Source organism: Pyxicephalus adspersus, chromosome 3, assembly GCF_032062135.1.
Source record: "Pyxicephalus adspersus chromosome 3, UCB_Pads_2.0, whole genome shotgun sequence".
NCBI classification, from domain to species: domain Eukaryota; kingdom Metazoa; phylum Chordata; class Amphibia; order Anura; family Pyxicephalidae; genus Pyxicephalus; species Pyxicephalus adspersus.
The window spans coordinates 98,859,661-98,877,499 of record NC_092860.1 but is presented as its reverse complement, the minus strand read 5'-3'; the positions used below and the strand labels follow the sequence as shown (position 1 = coordinate 98,877,499).

Sequence of the window (17,839 nt, the reverse complement as noted above, 5' to 3'; positions counted from 1 at the left end):
AGTACATTCAATTTAAATGGCTTTGGAATGCAGAGAAAGTGGCATTTGCAGTTTTGTTTCCCCCCCCCCCATATACACCAAGCATTGTGGTGCACAGTAGTGCCATTTTAAATTAATGGCTTGGCACTGACATGCACATTACCACAATGCTTAGAGCTTTGGGTTTGCTGGATCAGAGTTTCACCCATGATATTCTATAGGCTTGGGTAACTTTAATAAATCTGCCGCTAAGTGTTACCATGTGGTATTGTGCCCAACTTTGTGTAGTGCATTCCACCTACTTTATTTTCCCATCTTTCGTTTATATGTTTGTTATATGACAAAACACGTTTCCCATGCACAACTGCTAACAGTTACTTTCAGGTGTTTGCTTTTATAATGTTGTGTAAAAAAAAAAATACAAACTTTTATAGAGAACCTTATCGCTTTTGCAAGGTTGTAAGACTTTGTACAGCAAACTTAATGTAAAACTTGTGTATTTTGAAATGAGAGATCACTGAATAGGGCTTGCACCTTGTCCACACAAGTGTTACATTTTTCCTAGTTGGCCAGAATTTTATATCTGTCTTAAGGTTGCATAGAATAAAATTCATTTGGCAAAACAATAAGTCATTTACAGTAATGAAAGTTACCACTATCAATAGGCCCATATAACTACATTTTGACGAACCTAGGCTTGTAGTACTACATTACAGATACCAAAGAATAGGTACTATTTTTCAGGCAGCAGCCAGCATATGGTCTTATAACCTAAAAAAAAAAAAAAGTCACTGAATACAGGGGATTGGCACTTTTTCTGCAATTCAAGCAGTGGAAATATGCTTGGACAGATCCCTGTAAAAGTATAATTCACCTGTCAGAATCACAATAAATGCTTTTGTGTTATGTAGTGGGTAAGCGCTAAAGAGTAAACAAACAAGTGAATTTTAGGCTATGTACACATGCAGATGATTCTCAGCCGACATGAGCCGTCCTGGCTGACAATCTGACGTGTACAGAGGTTGTTCATGGATCCAGCCTGGCAGATGACCTAACCTCCTAATGGGTTCTAAACCTTTACCATGACAGATCCATTGTTGGTCATGTCCTTGGAGATGTCTTTCTTCCAGTTCTGGAAAGTGAAACAAGCTCACCAATAGAGGCACAGACCTTAAAGCATTACTATAAGTTTTACCTAATTAGATGCTTCCTTTGTACTTAAATATTTTATGGAGAAGATCCTCGTCTTAAACTCCCACTAGGGGCAGGTAAGTTGACTTCTTACACCCCTTACTGCAGCAGGAGGAATATTTATACTCATTTTCCATGTTTGATCTCGGAAAAAGAATAGAAACCACTCATAAAATTTGTACCAAGTCAAATTCTACAGTACAGACATCTGCATTTGTCCATCATACCATGTCCAATGATCTCAATGGTTTTCCGCCAAGGTTGGCATGCATAGGTCCCCAATATCACAGGGTTTGTCCTGTGACAAAGAAGCCACACAAGCAGCAAGGTACATAAAAAATATATATATTTTTTTATTTTTATAAAATACAAAGTGCCAAATTTTCACACATCTACATGTATTGTTGCAAAGCAAGAAACACCCCTTGTTTTATAGGAAACTTTACATATGGGCAAATAGAAATAAAATTACACTTGCATTTTGTGAGAAGTCAAAAAACTACAAAGTATACTAAACCTTTTATCAAAATATGTGTAGGTGTTCATTTAATCTACCTCCATACATTAATACAGAACTAAATTATTCATCAAAATTTGCAGGGTGATCACTTAAATCCACATATGCAACTTGCTGTTCAAAGAAGACAGCCAACTAAAATTGATCCAAAAGGAATAAAAGCTACCCAATAAAAGTAGTGCAAGGCGTATAAACACATAGCTATCAATCAGATCTCACTGCAAGGTTGTAAAAATACTGCAGTTTGCTATGCTTTATGAATAAGCTTAAAGTTTTACAAGTATAAAGCATGAACCATTTCATCTATAGGAAGCTAGGCCCTAATAAAGGCAGCATTATCAGATTTCGAATACAGAAGCTGCACAACTTCCAGACTCAACCACAGTTGTCACCAGATTACCTAAATTCTTATTTCAACCAGTCTACTAAATGTGAGCTGTTAAAAATATATACTTTGTGCCCTCATCCTGCAGTTTGCCAACAAATGTTCATGAAGATTGTTAGAAGGGAATAAAAATGTAAGCACAAAGACATTTAAATACAGCTAGTGCTTGTTCACATAGGGTGGCTAGCAGGTAAGGTGGTTCAGCTGCAATGTAACTGCCTGCCTTAATTCTGGAAGAAAGCACTTACCAAACCCTAGTTAACTGTAGGGGCAAGTGCTTATCCCCTTAATGAAAGCTTTAGCTTGTATAACAGCAGCATGCACATCAAGCTTTCACATTGCATTGACAAACTATGCTGAAGCCTCTAAAAAAAAAACAAAAAAAAAAAACACACACACACTTTAGCTCGTTTTAGAAAGTTAAACCCCAAAGTATTCACTATCATCCTAAACAAGCTGCTAGAAGATATCCGCACCAGAACCAAATACAGAGGCCTTCTTTATGCTTGTTTAAAGGGTCAACTATGCCATTAGGATCCATGTTAATTATCAAGTAGTAACCAAGTTTTTTTAAAGCCTTCAAAAGAGCTGCTCAAAGATTGAGCAGTATGTACAGCAAGCATTTACACATTCAAAAAGCCCGACAGGGTTTTCTTTATTATCAGGCACCTAAGGGGACATGTGGAAGACAGTAAATTTGTGAAGCAAAGGCTTGCAATGGTCAGACTGAGCAGGCTGCAACAGCCGCTTCTCATAATACCTAAAAATGTTGTTGCTACCCATTTACCTTGACCCTGCAATTCCATTACTACCTAAAAATGGCTGTATGGATTAAGGCTCTAATAGCACTGAAATCTCCAGTGATAGATGTCATCTAAAACATGAACATTACAGTGCGTTTCAGCAGTTTATACACATGGAGAATTCTTTAGCACCTTTAAAAACTTGCTCATCTGGTGGCAAGGAAATTACAAATGTGCCATTTGATTGGAGATTCTTTAATGCTACCACCAAGAGTATCAAACACAGCTTTACAATTTGCCACATAACCCACCAATAAACTCGTTGAAGTCAATCACAGAGGAACCCCTAAAGCCAACTTCTTTGCAATACCTAGAACTGAATCATGAATGTAGTATTGGATAAACAAAAAACCTTTTTAACGTTTCATACCACCAAGAACTGTACCAAAGAAACATGTCAAAAACACTTTTACAGATAAAACATAAAATGTCTGTCAAAATGTATTTTGGGACAGAATTTTCTTAAAGGAAAAAGTTTAAACAAAAGGCTTTCCAAAATTTGCTGGCAAGAACTAACTTAAAATCTGCTTAATCCCCTCCCCCCATAATAAATAATTCCAATACAAATCGTCGCCGGGTTTAAAATGTGATAGTAAGAACTAGCAGTTTAGAAAATAAAAAATAAAATGACTGAACTAGTAACATTGCATGCTGAAAACATGATTTTCTTTTACACTGAATTCACCATGTCCTACAGGGAAAAAAATAAAAAAAATAAAAAAAAATAAAAAAAAAGTCCTAAAATGTCAGTATGGAGCAAACTGGCATACCTAGAAATGTTCCCTAAAATGGGCCTATCAGTGATGCTGCCACATAAAATATTTATTATTTGTTTTTTTTAATTCCCCCCCTTTTCACAATTCTGCTGATAAGTTTGTAACTAGTCCAGACGAATAAAGAATTAAGGCTTGTTTAAAAATGGCTTTTGAGCACTAGTCGATAAGGCATCCCAATATTTGCATTGACTAGGAATGCTCATTGCTACATAGCCAAGTACCTTTCTAAAAACAATGCTGCTTTCTTCCCTCCATCTCAATAATACGTCAAGCCCCCCTACCCCTTTAAATTTCGCAGCATTCACAAAAAACATGCAATAAGCAAAGCTCCATTTGTTGCCTCTAATACTGCTGATCATCTTGTTGGATTAACCAGGTAACTCGAGTCCCATTTCTCGAATGGTTGGAGAAGACATTACTGTCAGGGGTGGTGAGGGCACATTGGGAGTGACAAATCTGAGGGACCCCGAGAATGGTTGGCAGCTGAATGTCTAGCGGTATGACTGGCTCTGGAGCAGCCTGAACGGCATCTTCGGCGGCTGCTGGACTCATGTCCTGAATTAGATGGACACCTCTGCTGTCCCAATTCTTCAGCTATAGGAGGCTGTAGGAACAAAATATGCAGTAAATAGAAAGAAGAGACGTTATTGCAGTTTATACCTACACCTAACCTGAATTAATCCACAATCAGTGGGGTTGAAACAAAGTGTCACAACTCTGACTAAGACCCTGCACTTGGGCACACTTTGGACCCCTCTTTTTGCTCTCAAAAGTTAAGGTTTAGTGTTAGGATCACCACTATATGGATTTAATTGGCATGGGCAGCAGACATCAGCAAAGGTCTACAAGGGATCTACTTTTTCATAGAGTGCCCACTGTACACTTTATTGTAATAACTCACTTTCCCTGCTGTCATGTGATGCAAGTCACAGAAAAAAAAAAGTCAGGTGACATTCGCTTTAATGAAAGCCAAATCCACAATCTGAAGCAGCCCACATTATCTTAACAAGCAAGACAATAAAAATATGGAGATTGACACTGTCCACTACCATCTTTGCGAGTCGACTATGTTGCTTTCTTTCTGCATGGTTTTTCATGTTTGTAACAAATACTGAAAGCAGAGAGATTTTTGAGAAAAATCCAGCATGTCAGGCCACATACTTTTCTTACGGCATATGTAGTTTAGGAGGGTGACCGTATTCATGAATCTCGTATCTCCAGAAGCATGTAACAAACAGAGTATAAGTAGGCTCTATAACATTACTATTCATTTAGAAATAAGGTAATTATCAAATAAGATAATTTTTAACTGAAAAAACTCACAAGGCATAAAGACTGGGGTGCAAAAAAAATGTTGCATTTTTAGGATTTTACACATGACCCATTGAATTGAAGCACTTGTAAAAATGTTTAGCCATTCCATTATTCTTGTTGGATTGGGCTAGTTTAGTCAATGACTTACATCCACTCTGAAGTCTTCCAGTCTCTTGAACTTGTTTAGATAGTTCTGCAATCTGGGATTTATTGACAGGTTTTTGGCTTTGGAATATTTAAGATAGGCCCAAAATTTCTCCAGTCCATACAGCTGACCTGATTGCAACAAATGAAAGGTTCAGAACATGGCAGGATCAGACAAAATAAAAAAAAAAAAAAAAAAAACACACACACACTTAACTGTGTACAAGAGTATTACCAGTTTCATAATCTTTCAGAGTTTCTTCTTGAAAATCCTTGAATATGTCTGGTCTATATTTCACTTCCAGACCATAGCTGTAGAACCTAAACAGGCACTCCAAGCCATACCTGCATGATAAAAACCAAGTATAAAAGAAAAAAAAAAGGACTGATCTGTACAGAGAATGAGGAATAGTACACCTGTAAGTGCTGCATTGTCCTAAACAAGAAATTATGGAGGACAAAACAAAGTCTTCGGTGCAGGCTGGGCCCATCAATAGGGGACAGAGCGGTGTATAATGCAACTCCTACACTACTTGGCAGAACATAGATGGTCTATTTATATCAAAGCCTATCTGCCATAACACACATCAGAAATTAGCCAGTAAGCCAAGAAGCTTTGTTTCTAAAAAATTATTTTAATAGTAGGGACTATATCACTATACAGATGCTAACCATGCAAATTCCAATGCTGAAATTTCAACAAACCAAAATATTCAGATGAAATATTGGGAATTTTATTCAGATCAAAATCCCCCTTTCACAAGCGAGACTTTTTTTTAATGTAGAAGGAATTCATGGCACATGATTAAATTTAGTTTACCTGTAGTTTGCTTTGGCATCTTCAATAGCTATCTGCTTAAACTCTTCATACATTTTCTTGTTAAACTGATCTCTGAGGAAGAAAGACCAGAAGCGGAACAATGTGTTCATCTCTGAGGACTGACCAATTCCAAATCTTTTTCTCTCTACAAAAAAAAAATTTACATTTTATCAAGGTAATCCAGTCACCCAGCAAGGCAGGTTAACTATCAGGTAATTCAGGAATTCAACAGAAGAGTTTGTGTATGTTGTAGTGATGTGGAAAGTGTGTGACTTTTGGTTATTTTAGCAAAAGAAAATTGGGAGGGCAGACACCAACACTAATGTCTAAAAAAAAAAAAAAAAAAAAAAAAAAAAAAAAAAAATACAAATAAAATGCAGTGTCCCATCAGCCAATAACAGGATTTAGTAGCCATGTCTGGAGTACGTTTCTGGCACAGCAACAGGAATTTTCCTGTAACAGTCTTTGAAAGGGATAGAACATGAGCATGTATTTTAGAGAAGCACTGCTTAAGTGTTTAAGTATTATGCTTAAGTATTAGCAAGTGTTCCCACTACTCCCCGAGTTAAAGTTTACCACAGATTTATACTTACCAAGATTGAGACAGTAGTCAAGTGTATTTGTTTACATTCCTCACATTCAAGCACCACAGCATAAGTATAGCCCTATAGATCATCAGGCTGTGCTCCAAGAGAGCCATACCAGAAATCCATGGGGCTGTGCCAAACCAGTGTGTTAACTGCAATACTACAATGTAAGGTGTATGTATACACTACTAGAAAAATAACCCTTGCGGCCTGTTAATCTATGGAGTAGGGTGTGTTAACTTAATCAGGGAGTAAGGTGCCATAATCCTACCTTTTTAGTAACTCTAGTAGGCTGTATGCCTACACGATCTGAAACTGGCGAGCTCTCAGGAAGGACTAGGATATCACATATTTACAACAGGATTTACAGCCTGACTCAAACCATGTGAAAGACAAGTTTAGATTTGTGGCCGTGCACCATTCTTTTCATACTCTAACCACACTTTTGCCCAGAATAAAATAGCGGAGCCGACACTTCTCTTGCACCTAAGACTTGAAGCCTATACTACTGTTGTCTCAGTTTTAATGTCTACAGAAGTGACCGATACTAAACAGAAATGGGCCTCCTGTGACCATGTACTTTGTGACAGTAGAGCACAATTATTACACATAATCTGATCTAATAAAATTATTGTCAGTTGCTTACACCGTGAAAACTGGCAAATAAGAAAATAAGATCAACTACTGAGACTGTTTTTAGCAATGACCTATGTTTTGCTGCTACAAGAACAGACTTTAGCCTGTATAGCCAAGAAATGCTTATCTTGTTGCTGCTTATCACATAATAATGTTTACTACAAGACATGTTGAGAACACTTTGGACGTTGTAGCATTGAACTCAAACTGAATTCTAGTCCTAGAAATCACAATAAATCAGTATTGATTTTTTACACAAAACAGGAAGTCGGACTAGTTGCTACGAAAAAGCGCCGCATTTTCTGGAATTTCCATAATGTACCCAGTAAACATCCCTAGTAAAACAATCTTTAAACCTACCATTTAAGCACCTTCGCCGATATTTGTGGTAAGCGTGCTGTGTAAATCCATTTTCCTTTAGGAGTTCATGAGAAGGATGCTGAAAGTTAGGAAGAGAATGAGTGGTACATCCACAGCTTCCTGCAAGCAGGGTGCCTTCAGAAGGAGATGCATTAGAACTGCTGGAAAAAAAAAAAAGCCAAAAATCAGTATTGCAGAGAGATTACAAGTAGCAATATGCAGTCTGATACTAAGGAAACCCATATCGGCAGAAGTGTATGGCCAGCAACAAGAGACCACCTCCTTAAAATGCTAATTGCTTGTCTGTTTTGGGCTTCATTACTTTAAGATACTAACTTAGAACAAACATGCAACAATTGAAGGCTAAAACAAGCACTGTAGTCTCAAAATTGTTCTGGAAGTTACATCCTTGCAAAAATTTATATCATTCCATGATGTAAACCAGTACAATGGGTCTACTTGTCTTTCTGCTGGGGTCTTCTGTGTGGGCCAGTCAGCAGTCCTCCATTAAGGTATGGCTGCCTGCATTAACCATAACTTTAGGTTTTAATGGAGCACTATTGAAGATGCAACTCATGACAATACAGATCTGTAGGTGGAGGATAAAAGTATCGATCTGTCCCAGGATTTGAACTGTTTAAAAGTGGAACATTACAGGGACACATGGCGAGTGATAAAGTACATGGAATTACTCCAGTCATTCACTGAAAAAATGTGAAATCACCTTAAAGAACGCTTGCATTTGTCTTTGTAAGGTTGTTACTTACAACAAACCAAGAGAAAAATACCTTGGACGTTAGGTGGTCCGTTTCAGTTTCTGCCATCCAGAGGTCTTGCTCATAATAGTACAGCCCATCGTTAATAACCTTGGCTAGATCAGACGTAATTTTGGCTCGTGAGGTGTGATTTCCTGTACGATCTCCACCTGGATGTTTCCTAAGGTAAGGGGGAGTCTGTGTAACAATCAGGATTTTATTCAGATCTTGATCATCAATTTCCATATCAGAGTCTTCATCAGACCAGTTTGTGAAGTTATTTTTGCGTCCTTCCAGGTGTTCTATCTCCTCATCAAACATGAAGTCCAGTTCTTCTTGTTCCACTTCAGTGGTTTGTTGTTTTGAAGTCACAGGACAGTTCTCTGCTTCCTGAAAGCAAATATGTTACAATGACTAATCCATAACACAGTTTGGTTCTAGGTGAAAGCCTATTAACAGAAGAGATTGAAATGAGCTGTATACCTTTGGTTTTGTGGGAGAGGCTCTGGGTCTTCTCTTTACTTCAGTCCATGAGTCAGAATCCAGATCTGGCAGTTTTGCAAATAATTCTTTCACCACTGTATGCAGGTTGCTATTTTCCAAACTCTTTTCTGCAAAGGGAAGACTTCCTTTCCTAGGAGAATTAGTAGCAGGTTCTAAAAAAGAAGAGAAACAGGTGAGAATATATATTATATATATAAAATATATACAAAAGTGGTGGTCAGTAGTCTGTTATCACTAAATATGGTCTATAAGTGTCAAGAGCAGCTTTTAATGTGTAAATATTAGAAGGCACTAGTCTTAGATGAATAAAGACTGTTATAGAACAGTTCTAAAACTTGGATCAATAATTAATCAAAAGTTAGTACCAGAGGTCTGACTTAAGACAGAACAGGTTGTAGTTGGGATGACAATTTTTCAGCACACTATATCCATGAACTGAGTGAGCTTCCTCCTATTCATTATGTTTGAGTGGACCAATTTTGACCAGTATGGTGTTTTCTTATGAAATCCTGCCACCCATGAGGCTGGGAGTTGGAGAGGTAAAATTTTTAGAAGGGGGTGGGGGTTGTCTGGTAGTCAACCTTAGGAGTATAAAGTTGCTACTAGGCAGATATGAGAATATCAAAAGAGCATAATATTGGTAAGGTAATTTCAGTTGTTCAAAGGAACATTTTTAATTTCTATACCTTGATCTAGATAGTTATTACTCAGTTTCAACCATAATTGGGCTGGGTAAGAGGAGAATACAGGATTGAGATAGGAGAAAAGCTGGCAAAGTGTTTTTTTTCCCCAAAGGTGTTTGTTTAGTCAAGTTTGGTAAAGAATATACTATTTTTACGGTCAGGTGAATGAAGCAAGCAAAACAGCCCCCCCCCCCAAAAAAAAACAAAAACAAAAAAAAAAAGCCACACACAATTTTACAACTAGTGGCCTTAAAGCCAATGTAGCAAGAATACCAGTACGAGAAGGAGATGCCTGCAGACTTCCAGGTACAAACTCAGGACAATTGATGAGCCGGATGAGGTCTGATCTCTTTGTTTGTTGATTTGGAGTACAATGAATAGGCCATTTTTCTGGATCCACCTTTTTCCTTATTTTGTCATCCACCAATTCTAACTCTTTACTGTCCTCCAAAGCCTAAAAAATATCAGTTAAAGATAATTTGGGGTAGAATAAACCCATTTAATAAATGCTGCTTAAGTATTTGTTTTCCATGTACTGTAATATTTACTTACAATGTTGCCCTCTTCCTCGGCCCTTTCTTTGACCTCCTCTTCGTCTTCTGAAGCCTTCCCGGATACCTTGAGATTCAGGTCTTGTACTTGGACCCTCACCTTGGTCACTCCCATTTAGCCACCGCTCTGTAAAAATATTTTCTTAAAAACACTGCTAATTAAAAAAGCAAACATAAAACTGTTAACACCTCTAACACCTCAGTAAATCCAGCTCTCCAAATGAGCTCAAGACTAGTTGCAGAACATTACTGAAGTCCGCTTTGCTAACCTTGGAACTAGCGTGCAATGTTAAGCAAGAACACCAAATAAAAATGCTCGTTTACCATCTCCAATACGTTTACTGCAGCCACTGTTTTTGGAAATACCTTTAAGCCTTGGTAACTTCAAAACTGACATTAAATAAAGTTCATCCCATGACCCTTTTACAAAACAATACCGAGGGGATTTTGGTAATTTATGGGGTATTTTTTAGTTTCTAGCGTGACCAGAAGAGAAGTTAAGACATGGAGAGCAACTGGAAAACTGCAATGTCTATACCCCTTTAGCAATAATCAACTATTAGGGGGTTTCTCACTAAAACTGAAATTCCAATAGCTTCCAATGCTCAAATATTGACTTCTGTTGGTGTTGGGGTGGGAGGAGTCAAACAAACATGCATTTTATTCAGTAAAGTAATGCTGTCCTTTAAAAAACATTTACATATACAACAGATATAAAGCTTTAAAGCCTAACTTCTGCCTAAAATGCTAAAGTTTTTGATAAGGATTAGAAACCCCCACCTAGACAGGGAGCAAGGGTATTTCTCCCCTCACAGAGCAGAGGCACAAAGACATAAAACCACATTTTAAGCAGGATTTTGAATATCTGGATCCTTAAAACCTTTCACAGAGCAAGAATGGAAAAATAAAAGGGAATAGCAGTATGTTCTGCCACTACACAAATGTATCCTCTAGTACTGTACTTGTCAGATGATGGAACCACAGAGCACAGTGGGTAACCAGGTATCTGACACTTGGAAGGGTGATGGGTACAGATATTTTCTACTTCTGTAGCTCTTTGGCAGATGCTATGAAAAACAATTTTTAGAGCTACCTCCCTAGTTCTGTGACACTGCATGTGTCACCAAAATTGTTCTGGCGTATTAAAGCAAGGGCACTTAAAGACCTTTAAGGTGCCCTGTGGTATCAGGAATCAAGCTGTTAGAAGCAGATACTTACTACATTTGCTGGCCTGCCTTCTTCCAATAGTGCATGCTTTCTTGCAAGGAAGGACCTGATTCTGTGCTACAGTACATTACTGTGGAACTGACCAAACAAGCTAATCACCACCACACGTGCAACAATAGACAGGATACCCATGACCTGCTCACTGCATGTCCATCCTTGGACCACTTTTGGTGGACAATATTGCATAAACACAAACCCACTAGGCCAGCTGCTTTGGAGATTCTCCATCACAGTCTAGCTATCACAACTTTGCCCATGTCAGTCTCACAGATCCATTTGCTTGGCTGTTATCTTCCAACACCTCACCTTCAAGAGCCGACTATTCACTTGCCATCCATTAATAATTATAATAAACAGGATTTATATAGCACCAACATATTATGCAGCACTGTACATTAAATAGGGGTTGCAAATGACAGACAGTGACATAGGAGGAGAGGACCCTGCCCCAAAGAGCTTACAATCTAGGGGGTGGGGGAATACGTAGCGGTGGGAAGTAGTGACGGTTTCAAAAGACAGAAGATGGGTAGGCAAGTTTGAAAAAAAAAAATGGGTTTTGAGTGCTCTTTTAAATGAAAGTAGGAGCAAGCAAGATCATTCTAGAGAGTTAGGTCAGCTCTAGAAAAATCTTGGAGTCGTGCATGTGATGGTTATGAGTGAGGAAGTCAGTTGTAGGTCATCAGAGGAGGGGAAAGAGCCTCTTAACAGGTGTCAATGGAACAAGCAAAATAATGGCATTCACTTAACCTAGAAGTGTTTTTAATACTTTGGTTGATCACTGCCACTTAGCAGGGAGCAATTTTGTTTTAAAATGATGGCTGTAACAGTAAATTTGTTTTTTTACGTGCACCTCTTTTTCGATTTGCTAGTCATATTGGACCATTGTGGTCATTCATTACCTAGCAGAGTGGCCATCTTTATCCAGTCAACTCAAATACCTTTTAGAAACAAAATATCCAGAATGTTAAAGACCTAGAGGGGAAGACAAAAAAAAATAACCCAGACAATATAACTTTTTTAAAATCAAATACAAAAAGTCTGTACCCACCATGTCCTCTTTCGCTGTTTCTAGATGTATTTGCTAGAGATACAGGGTCTGCTGCTGACACCGGTCTTTCTTGATTACTTGTCCTCCTATACTCAAAGTTTATTGGGACCCATTTTTGTTTGGAGGCTATAAGACAGACAAGTCAACTGTGCTAGACATCACCCTTTTTCCACCTAAATACTACAGTTACAGTCAGTAGTTTACTACAGTTATTGTTAAATGCAGCGATATTATATCTGGTTTTACCTACCCGGTTTAAATTACATATTATATATAAACAAATATATGCAGAGTCTTAATGGATACATGCTTTTTCAGCTGGCTGAACTGCTTAAACAATCTATCCAAGAAAAGATCAGTGAGAAAATGGCACAGGGTATGTTTAGGTGCTAAAGGGGTACAAAAGATAAAAACTGCTAGAAGTTTTGGTTCTCAGAAAGTCTACAACAGCAAAGGCAACAGAAAAATTTTTTTCTTTTTTGCAGGGAGTTTTAATTAATTTCCGTTTAAAGTAATTAGCAAATCAATTTCAGGTAGTCAATCAGGAAGTCAACCCATTTAGCATTCTGATAACGTGAGTGCCACAATAATAATGCAAAACCTTATTTACCTTAGTAGTAAAGCAGAATGCAACACATGGAGTAAGATCTGTGAGTAACCTTTATCATGTAAAACAAATAGAGTAAAAGAAAGTTCAGCCTATGGACAAGCAACTGCACTAAACATCAGTCTTCAGTGAACAGTCCTTTTATATGGTACAATGCCTGAATATTCCACCAATACCTAAAACCTGACAGTGATACATACACTTTTTCTTTGCAGCCACTGCAGTCTCTTCCTCACTTTGGCCAGGATTGGCAACCTGACAATTTTCTCTGCTCTCAGGGTTACTGTCACTTTTCTCCTTTTTAGGATGTACACGTCTGTTGGGGCCATTTATTGGGTTCGGTTGGTACTGTAACACCAGGCAAAACATTAGGATCAAGTTAACCTTTATCCATATTCTCTTACCGATTTACTATAAATTGAACTGCATTGTATATGTTCATTTGTGTGAACACAAAGGTTTGTACTAATGTTTGTGGTAGTATATGGATTTTTTTTTATTACAATATAATTGTGTAGTAAAAATATGAATGCCCAATTTATTGCATTGGAAGCAATTAATCTCCAAAGTTATGCAGCAGAAGTTACAACACACAATAGATATTGGACATGCACTTTAATAAGGCATCCTGGCTGGTTTTGGCATGTGATTTTTTTACCTATAAAAAAAAAAAAGATTGCCTTTCCATAATTACAGTTAAACTAAAATTTCTTTGGTAAATGAAGCTTCCAGAATCCCCCCCAAACAGTAATCCCGAGTGTGACACCGGGTTGATTTTCTATGCAAAAAGTGGAAATCCCAAGTCACACTCGGGGGTCGAGAAAAAAAAAACGTCAAAAAAAAAGCCCACTTACCTTGTTTCTTTGGCATCCTTCTCATCCCTGCAGGTCCACTGGCAGCGTCCTTCTCTTTGATCTTCCCCCGACATGTGCAGAGACGTTCTCCGGGGTATTTATTTAAAGTTCATTAAATTTTGGACATATTTTGGCGAAATATGCCCAAGAATTATAAGCCTACAATGTAAAATAAATTTCCATGCAAACAAAATGTAATGCTTTTGCATGAAAATATAGACAGATTTAGAACACTAGGAGGGTTAATCTGCTGTATTTCTTGCACTTTATTTAAATTGCCTCTGCTGAATGGGTAAACTGTGAAGCAAGTTTTCTAGTATTGCCATTTGCCTGCATTGTCTCATTGTGCTTACAAGCCATCTAACATTTTGTCTAAGAATTTTACATTATTTGTGGAGAAATTGCAAAATTGCATATAAGATTTCAAGGTGGTATTTTTCAGGATATTTGTTAGCACACCTCTATGTAAAGTGTAAAAACAACATTTAAATGAAACATTTGATGTCAATTGGGATAACTGCTTTCTGGGCAGCCTCATCTCCATTCTCTCACCTTATTATCAATATGTAAAATACTACTAAACGCTTTAGTATGGGCTATGAATACACACCGCATGGTGGGCAGTTTCACTCGGTGTTGGCCAGTTAGTGATGTCACTGAAGTCATTAGCCTAGAGAAAAAAAAAATAAAAATAAATTACCAATGTTCAATAACCACACACACACACACACACACACACACACACACACACCAGTAAAGGAGGATTACAGATAAAGATTCACCAAATAGGAGAATTGGAGCACAATTTAATGCCTTTCATTCTTAAAGCTCAAAGAATTCGACACATTCTATTTTTAGTGTGCTTTCTGGGTTTTGTAAATCACATCAAGATCAGGTTTTGCTGTGCAAAAATTTAACTTTTTTAAAAGAAATTACACAAAATGTGTTTTTTAACAAAGCCCCAGGAGTAGTACGCATTAACACATTACATTAATTACAACATATAAGCAATGGCTTTGTTGACCAAGCCAATCCTAACCTTAACCCCAGCACCAGTCCCAAGTCTTTACAAAGTTCTGTGATCACTGGTGCTTAAAGGTTTTGCTTTTAAACCAATTGATCACCAGGAGTGAAATGATGGTTAAAATGGCCTGGACACTACAAGCAAGCATGTGCACCACTAACCACAGACAAGCATGTTGTAAGTAAAAACAGCGTATTGCCATTACTACCTAGACAGGATTTGCAAACAGTTTATAATCAGTGACCCAGAAAGTATTAAATATAGAAAAACAGCCAAAGACATTTGCATTTAAAAAAAAAAGGCAGCCACAAGTTGTTCCATTCTGCCCTGTATAGAGAAGGAAAGGATTATGTGCACAGTACCGCAGAGCCTAGCTCAGTCTTTAAGCATTGACCGATCTGAGTTGCTTCATAAAAATGTATAATATACAACAAAAAATTGCAGTAAATATGCTTTGTATTTGTTATTTTTTTTAATAAAGAGATATTAGGGTATTCTGGAGCCTAAACACATTTGACCCTGGGCAAGACATTTAGGAAGTGCATATCAAGTGATCAGCAGGTCCAGAAATATGCACAGCTCTTGTTATGGACAAATCTTGGCTTCTCCTGGTTTATTTTTGGTTATGGTTATGAGGTGGTGGGGAAACCTAATCTGGACAATTCACAGGTTCAGATGAGATTTGCAAACTGCCATTTGCTTTGGATTTACATTTCAGTTAGTAATTGATTTTTTCTGAGGTTATTTCACATTACACCTGAAAGTGGCCTTTACATTAGGCTGTAAACATTCCTAGTGCGTTTATATGAACATTTATTAGCGTTTTTAGGCTTGCCTTTAAATGCTGGAAATTGTCAATGCCACGTTTTCCCAGGTTACTTTTCAAGTGCTTAAGGACGTGGGAAACATCCCCATTTAAATTATTGTAAGCGTTTACCCACATTTTTTTTATATATACACACATATATATATACACACATATATATATATATATATATATATATATATACACACACACACACACACATTGCAAGGAGTGTTCAAGATAACGCTCATAAACGTGCCTCAAAGAAACATCCTGGTGTAGATTAGCCCATTGGAATTTCAAAAATGGCCTTTTAAAGCCTCAGTTTAAATGCTGGGGAAATGTCTGTGTAGACTAAGCCCTCATGCTGATTTGGTACCCTCACCTGGCTGATCTCTAACAGGGTTACATACTCATGTTTTTTTCTATGAACAAACTACAAGCTCGTAATGGATTTGTTCAATCTACATAATAGACCCAGCAGATGCTGTCTGAGGAGATTTAAAATGAGAGAAGGCCAGCTACTTGCTACCTTCCTGTTCAGGGGCCACCTTCCACTAGGTTCATCCAGATCTGTCAGGAAAGATACATGAGGAGCAGATATGTCATTAACCCTGATACTGGATGATTCATACAAGTCACTACTACTATGCTCTGCCTCACACAACCTGTTCTATATCTTTGGCTCAAGGGAACGTGCCTTCCATGCATTTGGCTCCTATAGATTGTTGACAGATATCTGTGACAAATCGAACATTCATATATCTGTAGTGGCAACACTACTGAGGAAATGTCTAGGTAATACCTGGAAAAAACACAAGCAACAAAGTGATTTTTCCATTTTGCATAAAGATGAGGATAATAATTATCAGAGGAAAAGCTAAACAGGAATATGTTTCTGATTTGAACATAAAATATTCCTAAGCAGCAATGGCTGGGGAAAGCAATTGGTCTGTACCTGGTGTCAGTAAACTAGTACCAACCCAGAATACACAGCCCTGTAGGCAGTAAATAAGTAATCTGTGTAGCTACAGATCCTCCATCATAACATTCAGGCCCTAGAGGGTCTATGAACACAACACACTAATTACCTGTTAAAGGAAGAAAATAAGCAGCCATTTTATTGTCTCTGATTTTTCCATGTTTCCCTGCACTGGCTACAGCTACTGAGGACTTGAGTTACAATGCTCCACCTCATTTACCAATTGATAAAAAGTCACCTTGGCCATTCAGGGTACTTCTTGTGGTCATTTACAAAGACTCTTGCATTTTGCCTTTAAACCCTTGGCAGATTTTTGTTTTAGCTCAGCATTGTGTGTGCGGTGCCACATGGAGCCAGCCACCAAGGACAGTAACTCCTGTGAAGCAAGCTATACCATTACCCAACGGCCGAAGAGGATCTCTGGAGTCAGCAGCGAGGATAGGATCAGGGACCTTTCACACAGCTACACAGGTAAGCATATGCCATGATCAGCAAGTATACTATGCACACTTGATTATGGCAGATGCTCACCAACCATCAACAAGTACTTCCACTTTAATTAAGAGGCAGGAAGCCTTTTAAATGAAAATACATAAATGTCTAAAGCCTGGCAAACAAGGAGCAATTCCTGTATTTTAACTGGAAGAAAAAAGGAAAGTCAATCCATACAAGAAAGCTAAACTCCATACAGATATATTAGCCAAAAATGCAGCCAGGTATTGATTAGTAGATTTCTTCCAGGAAATGTTTAATCCAGGTGGGAAGAAGCTGCAGGCAGGTGGCAACCCCTGTTTTGTAACCAAACTTCTTAGTGACCAAAAAACAGTGGGTGATTACTGAAATGTGCCAGGTAGGGCACACCTACTTAAAAAGCCTGGGGGGAAACTGCAGATCATCATTTTTTATTATCATGCAGCTAGTAAATCCCAAATGTAACCACTTTTAATCCATATTACAACACTGATAAAAGGGGCTTTAATGTGAAAAAAGAAGGAGCTTGAATGTGAATGAATCAGTTGTGATGACTGCAGTAATCCACTGCTGCTCTTTTACTGTCCAGTCAGCAGGACGGGAGGGTAGACACCCCCTTACTCCTTATTTGTAACAGAGGAAGCAGTGTTTTCTGTCTGGCTGTGTACATCTCAGGAATGGGTGTACACTAAACACAAGTAAAACAACACCATTCTGTGTATTCCATCTATATACCTTTAGCTCAGAGGATAATGTTACTCAAATATAATCACCTGTGACTTGTGCTCCTGGTAGATATGAGAACACCTGTTCATG

At 37.9% G+C, this 17,839-nt stretch overlaps 1 protein-coding gene across 1 annotated transcript in view; it reads right to left on the bottom strand.

Annotated features, from left to right (window-relative positions):
- Positions 1-1,494: 1,494 nt before the first annotated feature.
- The window catches only part of LARP1B (La ribonucleoprotein 1B), a 19,234-nt gene continuing 2,889 nt past the window's right edge, over positions 1,495-17,839 (bottom strand). The window contains exons 2-14 of the mRNA XM_072406827.1: positions 14,352-14,411; positions 13,088-13,235; positions 12,281-12,406; positions 10,007-10,132; positions 9,950-9,963; positions 9,728-9,908; positions 8,751-8,923; positions 8,287-8,657; positions 7,513-7,673; positions 5,930-6,074; positions 5,345-5,454; positions 5,114-5,241; positions 1,495-4,255 (exon numbers count right to left, since the gene is read on the bottom strand). Of these exons, the coding sequence (XP_072262928.1) occupies positions 4,073-4,255; positions 5,114-5,241; positions 5,345-5,454; positions 5,930-6,074; positions 7,513-7,673; positions 8,287-8,657; positions 8,751-8,923; positions 9,728-9,908; positions 9,950-9,963; positions 10,007-10,132; positions 12,281-12,406; positions 13,088-13,235; positions 14,352-14,411 (1,926 nt within the window). The 3' untranslated portion in view covers positions 1,495-4,072. The remainder of the gene's footprint in view (positions 4,256-5,113; positions 5,242-5,344; positions 5,455-5,929; positions 6,075-7,512; positions 7,674-8,286; positions 8,658-8,750; positions 8,924-9,727; positions 9,909-9,949; positions 9,964-10,006; positions 10,133-12,280; positions 12,407-13,087; positions 13,236-14,351; positions 14,412-17,839) is intronic.